The sequence below is a fragment of the Gossypium arboreum genome, chromosome 6, assembly GCF_025698485.1.
Source record: "Gossypium arboreum isolate Shixiya-1 chromosome 6, ASM2569848v2, whole genome shotgun sequence".
In the NCBI taxonomy this organism is placed as follows: Eukaryota; Viridiplantae; Streptophyta; class Magnoliopsida; order Malvales; family Malvaceae; genus Gossypium; species Gossypium arboreum.
In genome coordinates this window covers 99,681,480-99,706,979 of record NC_069075.1, presented here as the reverse complement: position 1 = coordinate 99,706,979, position 25,500 = coordinate 99,681,480, and the positions used below count along the sequence as shown (strand labels likewise).

Genomic DNA, 25,500 nt, shown 5'->3' with positions numbered 1-25,500 from the left:
TTGTCGTGACTGTCCTTATGCTGCACTTGTTTGGGAACAGCTGAGAGTTAGGTGGGATCTGAGCTCAAATGGGGAACCATTTGGTCACTGGCTTAGTTGCTTGTACCTTACAAATGATCAAAAGCAGACCTTGATTATAGTCACCATCTAGGCACTATGGATGTCAAGAAATAAGTTGATACATGAAAGAGAAATACAAACTGTCAAGGATTTGTGTACTTTTGTATTGGGCTATGTTAAAGAATTAGAATTGCTACAGATTACTTATTCAAGGGTTTCGCATAAGCATACCATTTGATGGCAACCTCTAGAGGCGCAGTGGGTTAAAACTAATTTTGATGGAGGCTTTTATTGTGACCTGCAGGAAGCAAGTGTAGGAATAGTAATTAGGGATGTTGATAGGCTACTCATAGGAGCGACATGCGATTAGAAGAGGAACATATTATCAGCTGAAGCGACGGAGGCATTGGCCACGGTTATGGCCATTCGGTTTGCCCAAGAAATGGGGTTTCGTAGAGTTATTTTTGAGGCCAATTCAACGACGATTATCTCTAAGTTGCAGGTGTAATGTTTGGACAGATCAGAGATTAAAAATTATATATGGGATGCTAAACATCAACTTATAGATTATTTTACAGACCAAATCAACAAAAATGATTATTTTACAAAGCTTTGGAATCTCCCTTCATTAAAATAAAATACATCTGTGGGGAGTTTCTAACAATGGTTTAGTCTTTTTAGGTCAATGGTTTACGTGAAAATAAGGTAGACTTCCAAAAAATAAGATTCGTGAGAGAATTGATAGAAGAGTGGCAAATCCATTATGGTGGGAAAGGTTTTCGAATTTCTCAGTTCAACATAAGTGTCATAGTATTTCCGATCATTGTCCTATAATTTTTAATATAATGACACATGGAAGGGGAATATTTGCGAATAGTAAAAGCCCATTGCGATTCAATGCTAACTGGATACTAGAAAACGATTTCGAAGAGTTAATCAGTCAATGGTGAGATTTAGGAGAAAATGATCTGCCAGAGAAATTAGAAGATCTGAAATTGAAATTGAAATCTTGGGATAAATCTAATAGCAGATCCAGATGGAAGACTAGAGATGAATTAAAATCGCGACTTAACAATTTAAATCAAGAAGGTATAGATGGAGACATCTTGATTGAATTAACAGAAGTTAAACTAGCACTAAATATGGAAGTCGACAAGGAAGAATTGTTTTGGGAACAACGAGCAAGAGCTAATTGGTTACGAATAGGGGATCGAAACACTACTTTCTTCCATAATTTTGCAACCCAACGTAAAAGGAGAAATACAATAAAGATTCTGGAGGATAGAAGGGGTGGATAGGTGGAAGGTGACAACGCTATTATTGAACTTGCAACTAATTTCTTTCAAAATCTATTCTTTTCCAAACCGTTACAAAGTGGTGAAAGGCTTAAAAGTAAAATCCAACCGTGCATTACAGAATCTTTAAATGAGGAACTCATTAAAGAATTTAAAGAAGAAGAGGTAGTGGAAGCATTAAAAAGTATGACACTTCTCAAAGTATCCGGAAAAGATGGATACCCAATGTTCTTCTACCAAAAATTCTAGCATATTATAGGAGATGACGTTGTTAATTATTGCCTCCAAGTACTGAATAATGAGAAGAATTTTGAGGAAATTAACAAAACCAATATTGTCCTTATCCCTAATGTACAAGCCCCTACGAATTTGGGACAGTTTAGACCCATAAGTCTTTGTAATGTTATCTACAAATTGATCTCAAAAGTGGTGGTCAATAGATTTCGAAGGGTGCTACACTTACGTATCGAAGAAATGCAATGTGCATTTGTCCTAGGAAGACAAATAACTAATAACATTCTGATTGCTTATGGACTTTTACATTCCTTCAAAAAAAGAAGAAGAAGAAAGGAGGTAAAAGATCTTTTGCCTTAAAATAGGACATGAGCAAAGCTTATGACAGAGTGAAGTGGAATTATCTTGAAAATATGATGAAAATATTAGGTTTTTACTACAGTTGGATAGATCCTATAATGAGGTGCAGAAGGACAATGTCATGCTCGGTTGTACTTAATGGGATTCAAGGGACAGAATTCAAGCTGACAAGAGGAATAAGACAAGGAAACCCACTGAGCCCATACTTATTTATCATATGTGTAGAAGGCTTCTCTAAGCTAGTAAATAAGGCTAAAAGAGAAGGGAAAATGAAGGGGCTAGAGTGGGCAGAGGTGAGCTAGCTATCACCCATATTTTCTTTACTGATGACAGTATATTATTTGGGAAAGCAATAATGAAAGGCGCAACTTCAATGAATCAGTAGTTAATGAATACGAAAGTATTTCTGGACAACTGGTGAACTTCGAGAAATCATTGATTTACTTCAGTAAAAATGTACAATACAACCTTAAAGAGCAAATAGTTTTGGGGTCCAAATTTCAAATAGTCCAGAAAAATATATAGGTTTACCAACAATGGCAGGGAGGAGAAAGAAGGGTGCATTTCTAGAACTAAAAGAAAGAGTTATTCAAAAATCGAATAATTAGAGTATCCGTAATTTGTCCTTTGGTGGTAAAGAAGTTTTTATTAAATCAATTTTATAAGCACTTCCGATATACTCCATGCAATGTTTTAAATTACCAGTATTGTTTTGCAAAGAATTAGAAAATCTGATGAGTAAATTTTGGTGGCGTGGTGTAATTGGTTCGCAATGTGTAGTCCAAAAGCATTTGGAGGTATGGGGTTTAGGGATTTAGCAATGTTTAATACGACCCTATTGGCTAAACAGTGATGGAGACTAATCACCCAACTTGCTTGTTTGTTTGCGCGTGTTATAAAGTTGAAATATTATCTGCGTGATAAGTTTTTAAATGCAAGGTTAAGAGCTTACCCCTCTTTTACTTAGCACAGCATTTGGAACGCACGAAGCTTATTAGAAGAAGGAACAGGCTGGAGGATAGGGAACGACGAATCAACAAACATCTAGGCCTTGTTTGGTTCACATGAATGGCTTAGCCATTCTTCCCTTATTCAACACAATGATCTTCTTCAGGGGTTTGGTTAGCTGTAAAGCCTATTCAATGGAATAGCTATTACAGCCTTATTCCTCAAAATCACTGAATAGCAATTCAACGTCATCACTAATGAATGGCTATTCAACGCTTCCAGTAATACAAAAAATTATTTTTCTTTCCTTTTCTACCCATCTCACATCTCTTCAAATTCTCTACTCCTATCTGAGAGTTTTTCAACAAATCTATTGTGCGGTATGAAATTTCTCTGTTTTATTTAAACTTTTTCTTCTTACTTTCTATTTACCCTCACCATTCTCCCAATATACCTGTATAGAACGTTTGGAGTGAGCAAGAAGAGGGGTTTGAAAGACCAGCAGCAGCAGCCATAGTGAAGAAGATTAGCGTCACAAATAAAGCCTTGATTCCAGGTTTAATCAAACCCACAAGAATGTCCAAGGGTACCTCTTTTTAATCATTCCAATTTCCCATTACTTTTCTTCCTCTATTTTATTTTTGGTTTCTCAATGTTGATTTTTGATTGTTCTTTTTCATTGGATTTAGAGAAATACCTTTTGATCTTTCGAATTTCAGTTTTGATTCTGAATTCCTGTGGAAGAATTTTTCCTCTTTTGGGAGAAATTTTGATTTCGCAAAAATTTTCAATTAGGTTTATTGGGTTTAATTTGTTGCGGTTTGCACTTAGATTGAAAGCGCCTTTTAGGAATTAAAGCGAGATCTCACAAATTCTACTTAATGGCATGACCTAGTTTTTTTTCTTTTGGAAGATGATCCTTTCATCTTTGTGCTTAGATCATAGTATTTATCTATTTTTCCCTAAAAAGTATGATATTTTGGTTTATGTTGTAATTTGATCATGGCATTGTTGTTGAGGAATCATAGGCATCACAGGGGGTTCAAAAAGGGTTGCTCATTGTCTTTTAGCATGGAGGGAGAGGCCATGGATTTGGCATATTAAATAGTTGTTTCTTCATATGAAGAAGTTAGAGAGGTAGGAGATGGTTAAAGTAGTAAAGGCAAGGAGAAATTTTGTGCTTGTAAGGAAGAATTCGGTAAGTATTCTTTGAAATTTACACACACTTACTCATTTAGTTAATTGTCAAGTCGAATTAAACTAGTTGGTAACTTCAATTAAGTTGTCTGAATTTTATTATTAAACTGTCAATTAGCTGCTGTTGATTTTTGGTTAGGAGCAAATAAATCATGTTGGAAATTTGAAGAAATGGTTGTAAATAAAAAAAAATGATTGTTGTTGGTTATGGTGTGAGTTTAAGTTATTTCTTGAATGATTTATTGTACTCTAATGCTGGTATGTGTGATGAAAATTGAAGGAAAAGTCTTGATGATTGTTAGTTGTTGAGTGAACTGTCGAGGAATGCAAACTCCATGCATCTTTGTCGAATATGACTTTTGTAATGAAATTAAGGTAACCTGCTGCTGGAATTGATTAAATATTAATGTCCTAAGCTGAAATTAGAAGATGTCATAGTTATAATTAAGATTTCCTACTACTTGATCTTGATTAAAATGTAAGCATTTATGCTGTAAGCATTTATGTTGTCTTAAACCATTATCTAAAGTGGATTAATTGTCGTAACTTAAACGGTCTTAATAATGAAATTGTGGTATCTTCAAATGACAAATTAGGAGGGGTTATAGCTGTGATTTATAGTGCTTTGGTGCCGTGGTTAAAATGTATAACTCTGGGATTAATATTGATGATGTGTCGTTAATGAGTAAACTGCGTTTTATTTGCCGAATGACTTGTTATTTTAGAAGTACAAATTGAGTGTTGCTAATGGTGAGTTTTCTTTAAACTCGTTTTGTTATTTTCATGCTTAATATATATATATTAAATTAGAATTGATGTTTCGATTTTGATTTAATGGCTGAAAATGTTCTTTAAATTTTTAAGGCTACTTACTATCTGGCATTAGCTAGATTCGTTTATTGTAAGTTTTAATGTCGCTTTCGGAAATAGTGTAAAATTATCGCTATCCAATTTTGTGCCCTTATTTTGCTGTCCAAAATTTGAACAAATTAATGGTTCTATTTTCATGTTGATTGAGGGTCAAATACAAATCCCATTTGTTGCATTATGCTATTCAGTTTTGGGATCAAATAATTAAGAATTGCTGGATTAAAAATCATGGATTGTTGCTGTGATGAACTAATAAATTTTAATACTATTGAGTGTGTTCTTGCGGGATACAAATGTCCTGCATGTTGCTGTCTTGTGCTGTCCAAAATAGGACAAATTGAATGTGCTTGTGAGTGAGTTTTTCAAAGGAAACTTTGCAAATTCTCATGTTTAAATTCAAGTTTGCATGCGAAGCTATGGTTGTAGGGTTTATAAATCGAGTTTAGTAGCTAAAATATTATGTTATTCTTACTAAGTTCGGTTGTTAGTAGTGAAGTAAAATTTGACAATTAAATGCTTAAATGATCTTGAAACTACAAACTTGAAAGCTCATTATTCTAGCATATAAATTCTTATTTGAATGTGTTGTAATATGTAGAGCAATTGGTCTCATTGCATGTATGAAATAAAAGAAAAACAATAGTTGTTAAATATTAGTTTTTGTTGTTGATTGAAAAGGTTAAATTCGTTGTTAAAGGGATGTAAATTAGTGTTAATTAAGTCATTTGATAGGGCTAATAAAAGCAGTTTGAATGTGATGCTATTAAGTCGATTTAATGTAAAATGAACTTTTTTCGTAAACAAGCACATTATGATTGATCTTGGCATCGATAATAACAAGATTAACTGGGCTCTCAAGGACAAACAGGAGTTCGAGACATCATTGGGATCAGATACCGTGAGGCATGGAAAGGCCGTGGTTTGAAAGATTACTCGAAAAAGTATCGCTATTGAGTATTCTTCCAACATGTAGTTGATCGAATGTAAATTGTATGGAGATATGTGTCATTTGCAATGTTTGGTTGCATGAATGTGGAGGATAATCCAATTTGAGATGAAACTTTGAAATATATATTTTATGTGCTCTTTTGATGCTTGTTTACAGTATAGCACCTTAACTTGGAGTGACTTTCCTTACAGTTGTTTGATAAGAAATAAGTGTTTTAATTTAACTATATAAAAATATAAATGATATGTTTATAAAGATGATAATATGTTGATTCAACCATGGTTATAGACGAATCTTCCAATTAACTCAATTGAAGATTATATAAACTTAATTTTATTATATAAAAGATAAAAGAAATTTAGTAAAAGAAAAAAAAGAGTGCAAGGAAAAATAAATGGATAATGGAACATTTAGCACATTAAATATGTGTTTAAAAATAATAAAGTAGTTATATATTATTTTATAATATTATATATTATGATTTTTATTAATTCATAATTTAATAATAATATTAAGAATGTTATTAAATTATATATTATTTTATTAAATTGTATTTAATAATACTTATGTTAAAATATGATAAAATTATTTATTATTTATTATTATTTTTATTAAATTATATTTAATAATAATTTTATTAAAATTTAAAATAATAATCATTTATCTAAAAAATTCTACTAAGGGTATTTTAATCATTTAAGTCTTTTTCCTTATGCTATTACAACATCTATTCCATTCAACCAAACACAAGAATACTATTACAACTCTATTCCATTCCATTCAACCAAACAACTGAATTATTCATTTCAGGTCTATTCTATTACAGCTCTATTCCATTTCAACTCTATTACATTAGAGTTCTATTCCATTCCTCCCAACCAAACGTGCCCTAGAATGATTCTTGGCTACCTACCCCTAATGATGGAAGAGTAAAGAATCAACACATAAATATCAACTATTCAAAAGTAGCAGATCTAATTAACAAAGACTCATTTTTATGAAACTTCGAGGTAATCTAGAACTTACTAGAAAGGGATCAAGCCAAGGCAGTCCTGTCTACTCCATTGGTAAGCAGGACTCAACCGGATGTTATAATATGGTGAAGGGACAAATCAAGCGAGTACACAGTTTAGAGTGGCTTTAAATGGCTAATGACTAATACCCTACAACTACAGGATTATGTTATAGACCAAATCAACAAAAAAGATTATTTTACAAAGCTTTGGAATCTCCTGATCCCCAATAAAATAAAAATACATATGTGGAGAGTTTCTAACAATTTTCTTGCGACGTTCAGTAGCCTTAAGCTTCTAAGACTCAGGAACGGTGTTGCATGTCCAATCTGCTCTGTTGGAGAAGAAACTGTGGAACACCTTTTTCGAGATTACGAATTCACAAAACAGGTCCTGCAGGAAGTTGGGTTGGACGTTTAGCACATAAACACAAATCACACATGGAAAAAATGGTCAACCTCTTTCTTTTACATAAACAACATTAAAGTATGTGCAACCATGGCAGTTTCTATTTGGCAGTCTGGTATAACAGAAATAGACTTTACCACGAAGGAAAAAAGAGAAGAGTACAAGAGGTTGTGGGTTTTATTAGAGCTTATTTACGAGAATTAGAACAAGTTAACTCCTTAACAGAAGCTAGAATTAAACTAAGAGAGGATTTCTGGAGACCTCCCAAAGCAGAACCAGTTAAAGCCAATTTTGACGCATCATTTTCACAATAAGACATGACAGCAACAACGGGAATCATTATAAGAAATTATGGTCTTGTAATGAGAACATGTACTTACACGTTAGGAATAATATGGGATCCGACCACAACAGAAGCAAAGGCGTGTCTTCAAGCCATCATATTTGGGAAAGAAATAAGTTTTCGAGATTTGGTTGTAGAAGGTGATGCTCTTACAGTCATTAAAAAGCTTAAATCAGAATCAGCGGATAGATCGACGATTGACAACATTATTAATGAAATCCAAAGCAAAAGATTCAGTTTCGGTAACTTATCTTTTGAGTTTACCCCTCGAAAGACAAATGAAGCAGCGCACACCCTTGCAACTCGAAGGTACAATTTGACTAGCCCGTCCTATTGGATCGAAGAGGTACCGATGAAGGTTGAACTCACAATCATCAATGACCAAAGAAGATTTTTGAATCGGTAGAAAAAGGTCATTTCTGTCTAAGTCCGGAGCTGTATTGCCAAAATGAATGTCTTTTCTTCTCTCTGATGAACTCAGATTTAGGAGATATCTGGTATGGCGCTTCAATGGGATCATCTACATTGCTGGAAAGGAGTAGCCAGTATACACTATTAAAATGTCTAAAGATGCAAAGAAGAGGAAATGTGTTTTTTGAAAGACGATAGAATTTATGTTTATGTTTCTTTAGTTTTTTCTTTTAGGTTTTGCTTGCTTAGGATTTTATCCGTGGCCTTTAATTTTCCTTTTTCTTTTAATTTTTTTAGGAAAACCCGAGGCACCGCCTCGGTTACCAATACTTTCATGACAGCTGTTAGGACAACTGTTTAGTATAGATTTCTGATAAGTGTACTACATCTCCTCTTTAAATGGATTTTATCTCAAAAAAAAAAAAAACTTTTGGCTTGTCCTCTGAATTAGATCACCAGTATTTAAATTGATTGAAACAATTGTTAATCTGTTACAAAAATAAAAAACTCAGAAAATTCTAAAAAATCATATAAAATATAAAACAAGAAATAAGAAAAAACACACACAAATAATTAATAATATAAATATAAGCATTATTTTCTAGATTATTAAATATTTACAGTAACTTAAATCTATTCAAACGATTTTTTAACCATTTTACTTAATATAAATGGTTTTAACGCGATCAACCAATCTTTTATCTGTTGATGCTATCAGATTTTTACAACCATGCTAATGCCCTACACATATGTATTGTTCATAGAAATAGTGGATGGCCCAATTTAATCCAATAGCCTTTAGTTCTTCAACTTAGTAATTAGGTTTATTTTAGTATTTGTATTTTATTTTTCTATTTTAATACTTAAATATGTCAATTAAGTTTATTTTAGTCTCTAAATTTAGATTCCATCCATATTTAATGACATAGTACATTGAGATTATATTGCATCATTACCAAAATTTTTATTTTCAAATATGGACATGGTACAATATTAAAATGCCACGTCATCCAACTATTATATTTATCAAGTTTAGTAATCAAAATAAATTTAATTATTAGATTTAAATATTAAAATAGAAAAATAGAAATATTAAAATCAATCTAATTTGTGAGACTTAAAAAAAATTATACAAAGGCAAAAGGACAAAAAAAATTAAAGTGACAAATAATCGCAATTTCCACACCTAATTTCATACTATAAGTGGGATTATACTATAACTAGCAAGCATTGCTCGAGAGTTGAGGAAGCAAAAGGGGCAGTAAGTGGGATTATAGTATAACTAGTAAAGTGAGAAGGAACTGCAATGGTGAAGGGCTTGTAGGTGGTGGGGTTCATCTTGGAGTCGGTGGATAATCAACTATTTTATTTCATTCATTTTGCATTGTTGGGTGCTTTTATGGCTATCAAGCAAATTCATAAAAAAAAATAAAACCATTTTTTTATGGCATTTCTACCCAACAACCTCCCCACAACCTGTATATATATTTACTAAATCTTAGTCAATAAAAGTTTTAGTTCAAATTTTGTAACGAAAAAAGTTCGATCCGAATTGGGAGAGTTTTGGGAAAAAAAACACACACACAGCCCCATGGCTCACTTACTCTCTCACCATCTATCATTGTTTCTTAATTCTTACCGTTACGTTTTAGAGAAAAAGCTGGCATGGTTGCACTGCAAAAGAATAACTCATCTATATAGTTTTTAATTTGCTGTTAATGTAGTAATGAATCTCCCACCTAACAGGCTAAAATCCATAATCCCTGACCATAAAATAAAAAAAATTCCCAATCTCTGATGAAATCTACCTAGAAGAATAGCTTGTAGTGTCATCAATCATTACAAACCCTAAATATGAATACCCAACTCTTATACGTATATATCATTAATATTGGAATATTTCAGCTTTGTGACCACGTGAAATCACATCATCATTTAGAAAAGGCTTAAATACACCAAAGCAAGAGTCAACAGTGAGCAGACTCAGATTCTTCTTCCTTTTGTCACCATTTGGCAATTTGCTTCTTAAACCCTCCTCTTAATCTGTAATTTGAATTATATATTTGTAGTTAAATAATATAATGTAATATAATATGCATGTATAGCTCAGTAAACAAGCTCAATGAAGAAAAAAGATTAAATAATACAATAGTTTAAAGTAATAAAGAAAAGGGTTTTTAACAAGTCCACACGTTCCCACTACAAAAGCAAATTCCACTCTGTAAATCCAGAGATTGTCAATGAAATGATCAGAAGTTGGATTAAAAATTTCAAAATAAGAAATGTTTAGTAAGTGGGGGAAAGAGATTCTCGGATGGGGAATTGCTGTGAATTTCTGTATGAAGATGTAAATGACCCACACTTGTTTTCTTGACAGCTGCTAGTGATGGAAAATAAATAAATAAATGGAATGGTAGTAGTAGGCAATAAGACATTGGACAAAAGAGTACCTTTGGGGTTTAAATGCAAGTGACCCCTTGATTGTAGGCAGATAGGGACCGAGATGGAGATAACATTAAATCTAATAGGCTTTAAGGGGCGACATTATTGGCAACATTATTAAGAGAGACATTCCTGAACCGTAAAATAAAAACCATTCATGAATACATTGTTGGTCACTACTCTTTTAGTATGGTTAGAAATGCAGCAGATAAGGCATGGATGAATTTGAAGCATTGAACTGAGCCAAAATGAAAAGAAGGCAAAATGGGGTAATCAACCACACACCAAAATGTCAAATGAAGCAGCAATTTTCTACAAAAGGTTGATTATGAAAGTACAATGATGGAATATTGACAACGGCTATATATCATACACTGACAACAGCTACAAAAGTAACTAACAGCTCTCTCCTCCTACATTGGATGGACATCGGCATGGGTAACTCCATTTTTGGATCAAAAGGGTAAGCTCTTTGAAGTTGAGCTAGCTGTGAGGGACTTGAGATGTTCTGATGGAACAAAATCTTGAGGCAAATTGGCTCTATTCACAATTCTCTTCATATTGTTCTGCAAACTTTGTTGGACCAATAGGTTAACAGCTTTCTTCTCCTCACTCATCATCCCTTCTTCCACCAAGCAATCTTTTCCGTATTGATTTGCCGAAGACCCGTAAATTGGAGCAGACACTGCTGCACTTGTATTCCCGCCTAAGTTAACCGAAACTTGCTTCCCTTTATCCACTCTCAATACCTCCAAAATCCTAGAAGCTCTCTTTTGTGCTAACATGCTACCTAAAAGTGTCAATTCAAGCAGTGGTGAAACGATGCCTGCTTCAATCATGGCTTGCCTGTCTCTATAAGCCTTATGTGCCATCACCATGAGAATGTATGATGCTTTCTCTTGACAACCTGGGGAATCAGTCCAATTCAACACATCAACCAAAATTGGGAATGCTTCTGGGGCAATGCTAATCCCTTTTCTACCTTCTGGAGTGGACACTACATTGCTCAATATCGAAAGAATCCTTTCACTAACATCCATGTCCCCCAAGGCATTCACTAAAAAGGATATCAAATCAGACACCATAATGAAGGAAATGTTTGATGGGGAGATGGATAGATTGTAAAGCGCTCTAAGAGCATCATGCCTTGCTTGACACCCACTTTGCTTATCCAATATCTTAAGGGTTTTCACCAAGAAAGGGATAGCCCCCGAAGATCCAATGATAGGCTTATTTGAATCCAAGGCACTCAAGCCGAGGAAATTTGCTACTATGGCGTCTGAAACTGCTTGGCTTGGCTCATTAGGGGACTTTATAAGCTTTAGCATCTTATGCACTGCCCCTGCTTTAACAATGGCTGCTTTGTTCCTGAAAAAGAGGTTTTCAAACAATAGCTATACATTAATATAAACAAACATAAACCCAGTTTTTGACACACACACAAAAAAAAAAAGAAAAAAGAAAAAAAAGAGAGATGAATTTGTTTTTAAAAAATGGGAAATTTTGGGGAACTCACTGGTCATTTCCAATTCCTAGATTAAGCAAGGCATAGAGAGCAGCGATCTGTGAATTAGAATCCTCAAAATCAAGCATTGCAATCAATGGGGGGATAGTTCCTAGGATGGCTAAAGTTACTCTGCTTTCTGGGTCATCTTTAGTGAGCAACCTCACTCTACTGGCAGCTGCTCTCTTGTTTTCTTCTTTTTCCATTTGCAATTCCTTAACCAAGCGCTTCAACCCCTCCAAAGCTTGCACTTTTTTCGTAGTCTCAGCATCACTTTCCGCTTCCTCTAAGTTCAAGAGATCGGCTAGCTTGTCTCGTTTGCCATTGTTGATGGAGTTTTTCACAGGCCTTTTTGTTTTTATGGGTTCGTTGGACTCTTTTAATACTGAACGTATTGTGGTGGTGCTGGTGGGAGGGGAAGGAGGAGGAGGAGGGCGGACGGCTTCGTAGATCATTTCCTGCATGAGCTGATGACGGTGGCGAGAACTGGAGCCGCAGCTCATGGCGTCGAAGATTTTTCTACGGAATGAGGTGGCGGAGAAGGCTGTACATAGTCTGAAGTGGTTGACGGAGGTGGTGGGGGAAGGGCAACCGAGGACGACGGATCCGACGTCGTTGCGGTGAAACTTGGCCATTGATATTCAGTGAAGAAGAAAGAAGGAAGGTATGGGTTTAAGAGGGAAGAGAAGGGAGAGGTTTTCCTTCGTCTTCACATTCATGACACTCTGTTTTATTAGTAATAATTTATTCACTTCTTTTCAGACATGAAGAGAGAGAGAGAGAGAGAGAGAGAGAGAGAGAGAGAGGGATGCAATTTATACACAAATTATTTTAGAATCTTTCATTTTACCCTCTTTTATCAAGTTTTTATAAATGTATTCTAATCTCATCTTTTAAACAATATTGTTTTTTCACCCACATCTTCATATGTTTTTTGGGTCAGCTTTTGAATTCCCTATCCCCGTCTTCCGCATGTCTCTTATTGTTGCTAAACCCATGAATTTCTAACCGAGTGAATAGAGTTATTAGGATGAAAATAACATATCATTAATATTTAATGCTTGATTCTGTGACCATTAAATCTAATTTACAACAATACTAAATGCAATTTACCAATATTTGGTAAAAAGTATCGCTACTTTTTGTAAAAATTGAAAACATAATATTAATTTGATATCGATTTTGAAATAAGTATTGATATCTTCAAAACTATCGATACTTGGACAAAAAGTAGTATCGATACTTTTTATTCTGAAGCAATACTAACTTGTTTGAAAACAGTTAAAACATAATTGAAAATGTTTGATTCAATTAAAACCATTTCAATTTAATTTTCTCAATTTGTTTAACTTAACTTTTACACAAAAACACTTTAATTTGTTATATCAAAATATATTATCAAATAAGGTTTAGTTTAATATTTATTGTTGAAACATAATCGAATCAATCAAATAAAAGTCAATGATTTGATAGATTTGACCATTAATTTTTTAAAATGTTGGGTTTTATATAAGAAAAAGAGAAAAATTGGTTAAATTATACTATAATTCTTTGTACTATTCACAAATTTAGAATTTAGTTCATATACTTTTATTTTTAAGAAATTAGTCCATTTACTTTTTAAATTTCAAAATTGAGGTCTAATTGTTAATATTGTTAAATTTGTTAGTGTGACATTTTAAAATAAAATTCACTTTGTAGTAATGTAATTAAAAAATGACATTGTAATGAACTTAAACTTTACAAAATAACTTTAACAATTAGACACGAATTTTGAAGTTTGAAAAATAGACAATTAAATTTTTATAAATTATAATATAAGAACTAAATTCTAAATTCTGAACTTATAACTATTTTAACCAAAATCTTTTAGGGAAACAATATTTTAGGGTAAACTATAAAAAAGTCACCCAAATATTAACGTGTTTCTATTTTAATTATCTATATTTAAAATTTTTATTTTAGTCACTCACCGATAGCTTTTTTATTGGCATAATAACAAATTTCATCCTCAAATGTTTAAGGGCTTTATCAATTTAGTTCTAATTTTTTAAAAATCCAACAAAATTAGCTATTAACTTTACACATTCTATCAAATTAGTTTTACTTCTTACAAATTCAAAATTAAATTAAAAATAAAAATATTTGAAATTTCATTTTTCGATAGAAGTATATAAGATCTTATAAAAATACATTCAAAATTATAAATAAATGAATTTCCATTTTTCTCTTTTTTCGACATGAAATTTATTTATTAAAATAATACTTTTAAAAATCTACATAAGATTTAAATTAAATTCAAACTTCTCCAATTTTTAAAAAATTTGTAAAAATAAATTTTATTATATGTTTGGCCTTACTCCATAGTCCTCGTCAAATTTGGCAAGTGCTAGGCAACCGCCTTCGCCCACAGCCACCAACACTAATAACTTACTTTAAACTCTTCGATTCCATATCCTTCATCATCGTGATTTGGTTGTAAAGCTATTGACATGAGTTTCCACCTACTGGTTTCCAAGACCTCATCCCTACCTATATATCCATAATCCTTCCCACCCTTAAGCACAACCTCAAATGCAACAAACTTGTTTTAAGCAACAATCTAATGGTTTCCAAAACCTCATCCCTACCTATATATCCATAATCCTTCCCACCCTCAAGCACAACCTCAAATTCAACAAACTTGTTTTAATCAACAATCTAAAGACATCAATTTCTCTTTTCAACTTTAGATTGTTGTTTTTTACCCAATTTAAACATGATGTTGTTAATGTTGAAAAAAAAAAGAAAAACTAAATCTGTGTAAGTCTTCTTCATTAGACCTAGCCCGACCCAAAATATGGGAGTATTTGAATAAAATATAGACTTGAACAATGAGTTTGGACAAAAAAATAAGGCCCATTTAAAAAATGAGTCGGGCCTTACATAAGACATTTTTGGCCTGGGCCGAACCCGGCCTGAATTCATTGAAGGACAAAAAAAATTTACTATTTTTTTTAATGCTATTTTCTCCCTATTTTGCTACCATTTTATTATTATGTTGCTTATTATTGTTTTGATATTATATAAAACTTATTTTATTGTTAATTTTGTTATTATTTTAGATGCATTTGTTAATTTTATTATTATTTTAAAGACATTTGCTCGTTAAGTTGTATTTGTCTTTGTGTTATTTAAGTATACATATTGTTTAAAATTTATTTTCAATTTATTAGAAAATATTTATTTTGATATTTTAGTATTTTTAATGTATTATATATATTTAAAAATTATATAAAAATAATATAAAAAATTAATACGGACAGGCCTAATCAGGTTTAGGTTTCAACATTTTTATCCATACCGAGCTTGAACAAAATTTTTAATTGAGCCCAGCTCGGAGCCGAGGCCCGTTTAAAAAGTTGTGATTTTGTTTTACATTTCATTCCCCCTTTTTGTTTCTAAGAAGAAAAAGAAAACCTAAGCTTTCTCAAGGTCGTGGTCAGGTCACCACTGTGCCAACGTCTTCTCTGGCGAAGCAGCACACTAAAACATGCCATTTTCTTCATTCGGATTAGACTTGTGAAGAAAGCCTCATATGTCATGAAATCGAAATCGAAATCCCCAACTATCGTAGATTTGATCTATGTGGTCGACCAATAGATAAAATTGGAAAATCTGACAACTGTTTCTCCTCACCCTGATTTCGGTTCTCACTGTTGAAATTTCAAAATGAAGCCTCAATGCTGATAGAATCAGAAAGGGCAGAAATGAAAAGCTTGGACTGTTGGAGTTCCAAATTGATTGTTTTTCAAGGTTTGAGTATAAAAATTTTGAAATTTTAAACGAGTACGGTAGTTTTAGGACCTTCATGTTTTTTTTCCTTGGGATCTAGCATCAACCATTTTTTCTTTTATAAAGAGAGAATGAAACCAACAAATGAAACATGAAAACGGTAAGGGTAAAATTTGCAACCAAAGCTTAAGTGAAATTCAAAACTTTGATTGTGTGTGTAATATTAAAAATGAGAAAGGATTGTATGAAACATCTGTATCCATTTCTAATAATTTTATGTCATATCAGATTTTATCTTAAATTTTAAGATTTTATCCTTAAAAAAATCAAATCTAAATTAAAAATTAAAATACTAAAATTTAAGATAAAATCTTAAAATACAAGATAAGAATACTAATGTGACATAAAACTATTAGAAATGAATACGATGACATAACATTATCTTGTTTCATACAATCTTTTCTCTATTAAAATACCAAAATTGTGCAAGTTAGACAGCTAGCTATAGAAATTTAGAATTGAGTCATTTAAAATTTTATTACAAATATTAGTATGGATCCAATAGAAATGATTGGTATTGCATTAAAAATTTTAGTACCCATTAGATATTTGATTTTGTTAAATCGCCTCTTATTTTAGAGCCCACAACAGAACTACCACGCGAAAACAAAACAACCTCCTCTTCACCTATTCACTTAATTATATTTTTTCTCTCTTCTTTAATTTAAAGAAAATGAATAAGTTTGTAATTATAATAATTGCCCAGATTATAAAAACAAATTACATAAAAGTTAAAATATAAAAATTAACCAACTAAAACTACAATTGAATATATTTTCGGTTAAATATAATTAACGATAATGTTGTTTTGGTAGAGCATATCTGTCAAATCCATATAGATTAGAAATAAAAATTCAAATATGAATAGTAAAGTTCGGCTCAAGTAGGATTAAGGTAGCGTACAAAAATGCCTTGAACGAGGGAACGTGCAAAGGACAACTGATGTTGGAATTGGATACCAAAGACAAGGAGGGACGTCACGGCAGTCTCATCAGTGCCCTCCAGCTCCCCTCATCAAAAAAGCTTACTCCAATTTAAGGAAGAGCTCAGGCCCCACTGCACTACTAGGGATAACTCAAACTGTCTATTATCTTTCCATGCCTTGATTGATTGTGTAAGTTCTTAGGTTGGAAAGGTGATGGGAAACAGACATTTCCTCGATAAAATTCAATAATTATACGGTAGGATGGGAAGGAACACATACATTGCAAAGAATGGAAAAGTAAATAAACAAATAAAAAGTACTTGCCTGCCTTGCTTTACATGCTGTCTTCTTTCGCTTCAATCCGCCCAGTTTTAGCATCGGCAAATGTCACTGCTGCATTTTTTTTTCGGGGTGTCGAGACTCAAATGTCGTGAATTAGACGAGTAATTCTGATCTTAGACCTAAAACCTGATTCTATTAATTTAACTCAAATTCAACCAAATTTGGCTTGATAAAACTCATACCGACTCAAACTCAAACCAACTCAACTTGATTTGGCTATATAAAATTGACAAACCCCAAACCCAAATCGACTTGCTTTAAAATGACCTAAACACAAAACTAACTCGAATATGAAATAATTCAAACCTAAAATCACTAGAACCCAAATCAGTCATCCAAATTAAAATCAGAAATCATAATAACCCAAAACTATTTTGAACCCGAAAAGACTTCAAAATGATCCAAAATTTTAAAAATGAAATATACATGAATATATATATATATATATATGAGAAACTATAAGGTTTTTTTATATATAAATAAAGTGGAATGCTATGAAAAAGCGTTCGAGTACCCCTGATTCATCACAATATCTTTGTTTTGACTTTGAAATGTGGAAAGGAACTCAAATCAAGTATAACATTATTTAACCTAGAACTGCTTGTATATGTACGAATGATAAACATCTCCTAAAGGCAGCGCTAATCATTTGCAACCATAACATCTAATGGAGAACTGCTCTCCAATTTCTTAATGCATAACTTATCTTGGGGGGGAAGGTCCTTCACCGACGGCAAGGACTCCACATCAACAATGATCGAGTCTTCCTCCTTGAAATCTCCTCTCATCACTCCCATTGCAACTTCGTTCTCCACTAATTGTTGTATCACCCTCTTAACTGGCCTTGCTCCAAAGTTAGGGTCAAATCCCAGTGTCCCCAGAAGTTCAACAGCTTCCTTTGTGTAGCGCAGATAGATTTTCTTCTGTCGCAGTCTATCTTTTAACCGCACCATCTGGAAACAAGGGAGATAATAAACCTCTTTAATCCTTAACTGTATCTACCTTGAGTAAATAACATACAATAACAGTATAACCAATTCATTGATATTAACTTCCCTCCTCTTCGAGAATTTTTCTAGCAAGTGCTTTTGGGGCAAGCTCTGATTGATATGCACGTAAAGTCGGTTCAGTTAGATCAGTTAAAATATAATGTTGATCAGTTAAGTCAAAAAAAGTTAACCAGATCAACTGCTCCCCCTAATTTGAAAAGAACCTAAAGTAAAGATCTTATCTAGTATTCACTATTTTCTATTCCGAGGCTTCCAAGTTCCAATGATACTAGGTCAAAGTTAATTACTAATATAGTAATATTTTAGTCTAAGCATATCCCTCATGAAGAAAAAAAATTGGAGGAGGCAAATATCAAAGACCGAGGAAAGGTTGCAAAGATTAATCACCTGTAACTCAACTATTTTACTGATTTCTTTGGAGTCAAGAGGCTGGAAAACAATATACTCATCAATCCGGTTCATGAACTCCGGGCGGAAAGTCTGTCTTGCCAACTCAACCACCTGTTTTTTCATCACATTGTAAACAGCATCCTTGCTGTCATATGTAGACTGGAGAGTTTCCAAAATGTAGTGAGAGCCGATATTTGAAGTCATTATTACTACACAATTTGTAAAACTAACAGTCCTTCCCTGAGAGTCAGTTATCCTTCCATCATCCAATAGCTGTAGCAAAATATTGAATACGTCATGATGAGCTTTCTCAATTTCATCAAAAAGAACTACAGAATAGGGCCGCCTACGAACAACTTCAGTGAGTTGTCCGCCCTCTTCATAACCAACATAGCCCGGTGGTGCCCCAACCAAGCGTGAAACTGCATGCTTTTCCATGTACTCACTCATATCAATTCTGACCAGAGCATTTTCTGTATTGAAAAGGAAACCAGCTAGAGCCTTTGCAAGCTCAGTTTTCCCAACACCAGTGGGGCCCATGAACATGAAACTAGCTATTGGACGATTTGGGTCAGATAATCCTGCCCTCGAGCGTCTGATTGCATCGGCTACCGATTTTACTGCAATATCTTGACCAATCACTCTCTTATGAAGTTCCTTTTCCAGCAAGACTAGCTTGTCCCTTTCTGACTGTTGAAGGTTTGATAAAGGTATGCCGGTCCATTTGCTAACAATTTCAGCAATATCAAGATCAGTAACCTCTTCACGGAGCAAAGACTTCCCAGACTTTTGAAACTCAGCAAGATTCTTTTCAGCCTCTTCTAACTGGCGTTGAAGAGACATTAAAGTTCCATATTTAAGCTCGGCAGCACGACTTAGATCATACTCACGTTCAGCAGCTTCCATTTCTTGATTAACTCTATCAATCTATAAACATAAAACAAGGGCAATCAGAGATTAAGAAAACAATATGAAGGTTATTTAACAGAGCAGAAATGAGAACAAATGAAAATTACCTCTTCTTTCACTGATCGGATTCTAGTCATAAGAGCCTTCTCATGATCCCACTGTTCAGTTAATTCTTTCTGTTTCTGTTTCAGTGAGTTCAAATCATTTTCCAGCTTGCTTAACCTTTCTTTGGATGCTTTATCAGTGTCATTTTTAAGGGATAGCTTCTCCATCTCCAACTTCAGAACAGCTCTATCTATCTCATCCAACTCTGTGGGCTTAGAAGTGATCTCCATCTTAAGTTTTGCAGCAGCTTCATCAACAAGATCAATGGCTAAAAAAAATAAATAAATAATTAGAGCTGTTAAGAAGCTCATTTGCCCAAAATATTTAAGGTTGATAGATAATCAACATAAATCAATCCATGCAGCAGTTATAGAATTTCCCATTTTGCTCACTGCTTTACCTTTGTCAGGCAGAAAACGTTCTGTTATATAGCGGTCAGCAAGAACTGCCGCTGAAACAAGAGCACTGTCAGATATTTTAACACCGTGATGTAGCTCATAGCGTTCACGCAAGCCTCGAAGAATTGATACTGTATCTTCAACAGATGGCTGACCACAAAACACTTGTTGAAATCTGCGCTCAAGTGCAGGATCCTTCTCAATGTATTTCCTGTACTCATCCAATGTAGTAGCTCCTATGCATCGCAGCTCACCTCTCCCCAGCATTGGCTTTAACAAATTCCCAGCATCCATTGCGCCACCAGTAGCCCCTAAACAAATTACGAAAAACCATCTTTAGCACATTAGTATCCATAATAAACCATAACTTCTTTAGAATTAGAAACCAAACCTGTTCAAATGAATATAAAAACTAGCAGGGGGCTACAGTATTAGTTCTAATAGTGCATTAGCACACATGAATTCTGAAAGGAAACAGTGATAAATGTTCAAGAAAAAAAATCACATATTTTAAGCAATAAAAGCAAGGCACAAACCTGCACCAACAACCGTGTGTATCTCATCAATGAATAAAATAATCTGGCCATTTGAAGCAGTAACTTCCTTCAGCACAGCTTTCAACCTTTCCTCAAAATCTCCACGAAACTTGGCACCAGCCAACAAGGAACCCATGTCTAGGGAGATCAACTGAAGAAAACAAGGAAATAATGTCAACGTTAGATGAACATTAAGATTGACCCCTTCCGACTAGATAGTCAACAAAACTGCCAGTTAAGTTTCTTTCTACAACTATTTGTTCATCATGCTCATCCAAGAGGGGCAAATGTCTACCCATATTCAAATGTTTGTATCTATTTCAAATGGATAACTTCTTTGTTTATAATCTTACCTTTCGGTTTAACAGCGGTTCAGGAACATCTCCCCGTACAATCCTTTGAGCCAATCTGCAACATAATAAACAAATTTTCATCATCAAAAAGATCACGCACAAAGTATTCATGCACACCCATATAATTGAGCAACAGATGTGACTAAAAAGAAACTTAGAAATTTATGCTTGGCGGCACTGGCATAAAATACCAGCTCAGTCAATGCATCATTAGAATTTAAAGGAAAGTAGTACGACTCTGGTTAAGAACAGGGACTAAATTAATATTTTCCTGCACCTTCTCTGTTAAGTATACTATTTGTTGACATGCAGTGCAAAATTAGAAAAACTCAGTAAAGAACTACTCGACAGCTGGATATCCAAATTTTCTGCAAAAAGAGGACCATGGATAACTTGAAGTAGCTACTTTAAAATCCAATAGCTTAATACATGTAATCCTCTATCATAAAATGCTAAATATATGCCCAAGAAGGAAAAAAGCAACTCACCTAACAAGTTCTAACTATGGAACAATTTTTTCTACTCATAAGAATTACCGCAAGAACCCAACATACTTCGAAAACATACCCTTCAGCAATTGCTGTTTTCCCCACACCAGGCTCCCCAATTATAACAGGGTTATTTTTTGTTCGTCTTGATAGTATCTGGATGCACCGCCTTATTTCATCATCACGACCAATAACAGGATCTAGTTTGCCACGCTTAGCAAGCTCAGTCAAGTCATTCCCATACTTTTCAAGTGCCTCGTATTTTCCTTCAGGATCTACACACATCAGGAAAGGGACATTTAAGAAAATGTAATACAAGGATATCATATGATAAGTGAACAAAGATTAACTTGAGTTGGCATGCAAAAATATGTTTCACAAGAACATACTTGTTCAATTTCCTCATGTAAAGCTTGACTAGCATCTAGCCAGTGGTTTATAATTTTTTATTCCTTCACCCATAAGTTGTAAATCACTCAAATCATAGCATTTGGCTCAATCATATCTGTGAGAACTACTTTCTAACTTTCCCTTATACACAATCAATTTCTTAGTTGCAGCTTATTTTTGCTATAAAATGATGCTACTATAATCCAAAAAAAAAATAAAAATAAAAAATGGCAAGCTCAATTTAACATAATACTTTGATCAGTTACACGCTGATTTCCACGAACAGCTTTAATGGCATCCTTCAAAGCATGCTCACTAAGCTGGAGGTTCTCGAACAACTGCTGCCCAAACCTCTTATCTGAGGTAAATGCTAGGACAAAATGTTCCACCGAAACAAAATTATCTCCCATCTCTTTCTTATGCTTTCGAGAATTGTCTAAAAGGGAGCTAAGATTTGATCCCATTATAGAGTTACTTGTGTCCATCACCTGCCAAAGGGAAATAAACACCCCTATATCACGAATATCGTATACAAAGAATAAAGCATTGAAGCAAACTCACTAAGTAAACATAACCAATTAAAATACATACTTTAGGCTGCTTCGATATAAAGTCATCGGTAGCCTGCAGAACAGAAGTGTTGTCAAGCCCTGCTTTTGTGAAAATCCTTCTAGCCAACCCATCCTTTTGTTCTAAAAGAGCTTTCATTAAGTGTTCAGATTCCACCATTTGCTGTTTGCTATCCTTTGCCGCTTGAACAGCCCCAACAAGGCCCTCCCAGGCCATATCAGTGTAATCTGATTGGTTGATCTGATGAGAAATATCCAAGGAAACAAAGAGAGTTAACACGAGCATAGCAACAATAATTCCACTACAATGTAATCGAACCAAATATCATAAAACATGTACTCTGATTGATTGATCTGATATCGTAGAACACAAAGAGAGTTAACACGAGCATATCAACGGTGAAACCACTGCAATGTAATTGAGCCAAATTTCATAAAATTTGTACTCTGATCGGTTGTTGCGACAAGAAAATATCCAAGAATACAGATATAGCTAACATGAGCATAACAATGGTTAAGACGCTACAATGCAATTGATCAAAATTTCAGAAAATTGGACACCTACCAGTCAAGACAGGAATAATCAATAAAGTCAAATCACGCCGGCGATATTAACATTATTGATAACCAAGTGCTTATTCTAAGCCAAACTAAAATGAAGAAAGCAAACAATTATACACACATACACAGAAATTGAATCCAAATGCCTTCCTTAGCTAAAGTTTGCTACAAAAACACACACACAAACAGAACAGTTCAATTACTCGAGTGTCTCTCAAAGTAAATAAAACCGAAATGAAATTCATAATTAGAAATGAAAAGTTCAATAAACAATGTATAAACCTGCGCAGGGCTAGTGGCAGAAGAGTAAAGTGGAGGAGAAGAGTGATAGCTGCGAGTGAGAGAGAAGAAGCCGCCGTTGTTCTCCGCCACTTCGTTGAAATTTTGAGACCGATGAGGCGAAATGAGGGAATTACGCAAAGTACAAGCAGCGGCGGAGATGGCGCGAGCGCGGAACAGGTAACGAGTTGAGGCTTTTGATGCTTTAATGGCCAAAAAAGCGGACCTTGTTAGCCTTCTTGAGGCCATTTTTGAGGATAAAATGGGAGATTTTGAAATTTAGTTCGGTTTTTTCTTGTATTGGAAGTGTTTTTTTTCTTTTGCCGCAAGAGAGGGGGGGGGGGGGGGTGGTGGTTAAGAAGGGCTTTGAATTCTCTATGTGCGCGAAAGGAATAGAAGGTTGTAGAAGAGTTGGGATTTTCCTTACAATTTTCTTTTGGTCTACTTTAAGTTATTCACTCTACTTTGTTTTAATCTCTACTCCCTTGTTATAAAAAAAATGATAATTTTAGTCGTGGTTTAAATTAAGTGTTTATCACTGAATTTTAAAAAATTATTTTACGTTCATGTTACATTACTTATTCAAACTTCGTCACTACAATCTCGCTATATCGTAACCTTAAACACCTCAACCTCACCAAGAGCAACAATTCATAGCTTCACAAGCATAATATGCATAACATGTGGACACCTATTTCACTAAGTATAGGTATTGAATCTTTTCTTGCATAGCTTATATATGAGATCTATCCAAATAACTACCTATGAATATAAAAGTAAAAAAATCAAATTTCATGTTTTAAAATGTGATCCCATAAATTTTTTAAAATGTACATGAATTTGGTAATTGAGTTAATCTAAAGAAAAAATTATTCACTCGAGTTAAAAAAAGACATTACATTATTAAGAATAGTTAATAAGAGAAGTAAAAGTTCATATTTCATGTATTTAAATTTAGTCCCGTAGATATTAATGAAAGCTTGGCATTATTGACGAAGGTTGAGACTTTAGGTCTTTGATTACCCAAGATTGAGTCTTGCCATATTTCAATCTCAAGTTTTCTTTATTCTTGCCAAAGCTATGAAAATAAAATAAAATAAAGAACACACAGATTTTACGTGGAAACCCTTTCGGAAAAAAATCACGAGCAGAGAATAAGAAAATTTACTATGTCGAATTCGAATGAATACAAAAGGAATACACTATGTCTATTTATAGGCTTGTAAAGCCATATTCTAGTAAGATTGAAACATCTTATTCTAATCAATATAAAATAGATAGAATAAAATAAAGAATACACAGATTTTACGTGGAAACCCTTTCGGAAAAAAATCACGAGCAGAGAATAAGAAAATTCACTATGTCAGATTCGAATGAATACAAAAGGAATACACTATGTCTATTTATAGGCTTGTAAAGCCATATTCTAGTAAGATTGAAACACCTTATTCTAATCAATATAAAATAGATGGAGTTTAATAAGGTTTAAAAACCTTATTCTAAAATAAAATAAAAGAAGTGTAGTTCTATATGGATTTTACTTTTATTTTATTTTACCACTGTATTTTATTTAAATAAGGATTTGGATCACTTAATTTTAACAAAAGCTTTTTATTCTTATGGGATTGTTGGGGATAAACCCGGTTAAGGACAAACAAGTAAAATAACAATGAAATTGAAAAAATCGAACACAAATATTTTACGTGGAAAAACACCTCTAAAGAGGATAAAAAATCTTAGGCAAAGATAATTTTACTAAAACGGAAAAAATGATGAGTACAAAAGATGAAGATAAAACTAAACCCCGAAACTTGAAATAAGAACCCTCAAAATGTAAACACAAAATTCTCTGAAAGCTTGTAAAAGCTAATACCTCAATGTGTAATAAGTTATATTTCTAGGGTGGAAGAAAGGGTTTATTTATAGGCTAAATTCATAGGTCAAATAATATTAAAATAATCTACACTAATCAGAGTTTAAGTGAGAAACTAAAAACAGAGTTTAATTAGGAGAAGAAAACCCGAAAAATGCAAGACATAACTCCACAAATCTCCACATTGACTCATATTTCCAGAACGCCTTCTTTGCCAAAGCCTACCACGAACTGATCTCGAACTATGCAGGATATTACCTCGGTCGAAGCTGTGCTTAGAAGCTAGAAGTCTTCTAGTCTTTGACTTGTACACTGCCAAATCAAAATTGATTCAAGTCTAATTTCTACGAATGCAATGCCCTATCTTTTCAAAACCTGCATCCAAAAGAGAACCTCCTTAAACAATCGTACCTTTCTCCCTCCTATGACCAAGTTGTTTTTGCTTCAAATGAGTTGACTTCGAACAGACGAGGGACATGTTGTTTCATTGGTCATCATTGATCC

The 25,500-nt window shown here is 33.6% G+C and overlaps 2 protein-coding genes and 1 long non-coding RNA gene across 4 annotated transcripts; all 3 read right to left on the bottom strand.

Moving 5' to 3' along the window:
* Positions 1-6,687: 6,687 nt before the first annotated feature.
* On the bottom strand, positions 6,688-8,519 carry LOC108484076 (uncharacterized). The gene is made up of 2 exons (XR_001871198.2): positions 7,715-8,519; positions 6,688-7,319 (listed from the first exon to the last, which is right to left on the bottom strand). It is a non-coding gene; the product is annotated as an uncharacterized LOC108484076 (long non-coding RNA).
* Positions 8,520-10,838: 2,319 nt separating this feature from the next.
* Positions 10,839-12,907, bottom strand: LOC108484241 (U-box domain-containing protein 45-like). The gene is made up of 2 exons (XM_017787959.2): positions 12,047-12,907; positions 10,839-11,898 (listed from the first exon to the last, which is right to left on the bottom strand). Exons 1-2 carry the CDS (start codon positions 12,667-12,669, stop codon positions 10,986-10,988), a joined length of 1,536 nt encoding a protein of 511 aa, XP_017643448.1. The 5' UTR covers positions 12,670-12,907; the 3' UTR covers positions 10,839-10,985.
* Positions 12,908-16,689: 3,782 nt separating this feature from the next.
* On the bottom strand, positions 16,690-23,593 carry LOC108486579 (chaperone protein ClpB3, mitochondrial). 2 transcript variants are annotated; one of them, XM_017790702.2, is made up of 10 exons: positions 23,127-23,593; positions 22,306-22,524; positions 21,968-22,202; positions 21,404-21,599; positions 20,837-20,891; positions 20,484-20,634; positions 19,950-20,258; positions 19,552-19,817; positions 18,533-19,462; positions 16,690-18,088 (listed from the first exon to the last, which is right to left on the bottom strand). In XM_017790702.2, the coding sequence occupies exons 1-10, from the start codon at positions 23,370-23,372 to the stop codon at positions 17,777-17,779; spliced, it is 2,919 nt and encodes a 972-aa protein (XP_017646191.1). In that variant the 5' UTR covers positions 23,373-23,593; the 3' UTR covers positions 16,690-17,776. The 2 variants fall into 2 exon arrangements, with proteins under 2 accessions (XP_017646191.1, XP_052885750.1); XM_053029790.1 differs by lacking the exon at positions 23,127-23,593 and adding an exon at positions 22,624-23,048.
* Positions 23,594-25,500: the final 1,907 nt, after the last annotated feature.

Bases quoted from the DNA above. Each gene is read 5' to 3' on its own strand.
- LOC108484241 (XM_017787959.2), bottom strand. From the start codon at position 12,669: ATGGCCAAGTTTCACCGCAACGACGTCGGATCCGTCGTCCTCGGTTGC. The intron at 11,899-12,046 runs GTGAGTTCCCCA...CCTCTTTTTCAG, and splicing joins CTAGGAATTGGAAATGACCA to GAACAAAGCAGCCATTGTTA.
- LOC108486579 (XM_017790702.2), bottom strand. From the start codon at position 23,372: ATGGCCTCAAGAAGGCTAACAAGGTCCGCTTTTTTGGCCATTAAAGCA. The intron at 20,892-21,403 runs GTATGTTTTCGA...ATTATGTTGCAG, and splicing joins AAAACAGCAATTGCTGAAGG to ATTGGCTCAAAGGATTGTAC. The intron at 20,259-20,483 runs GTTTGTGCCTTG...TAATTTGTTTAG, and splicing joins ACACACGGTTGTTGGTGCAG to GGGCTACTGGTGGCGCAATG.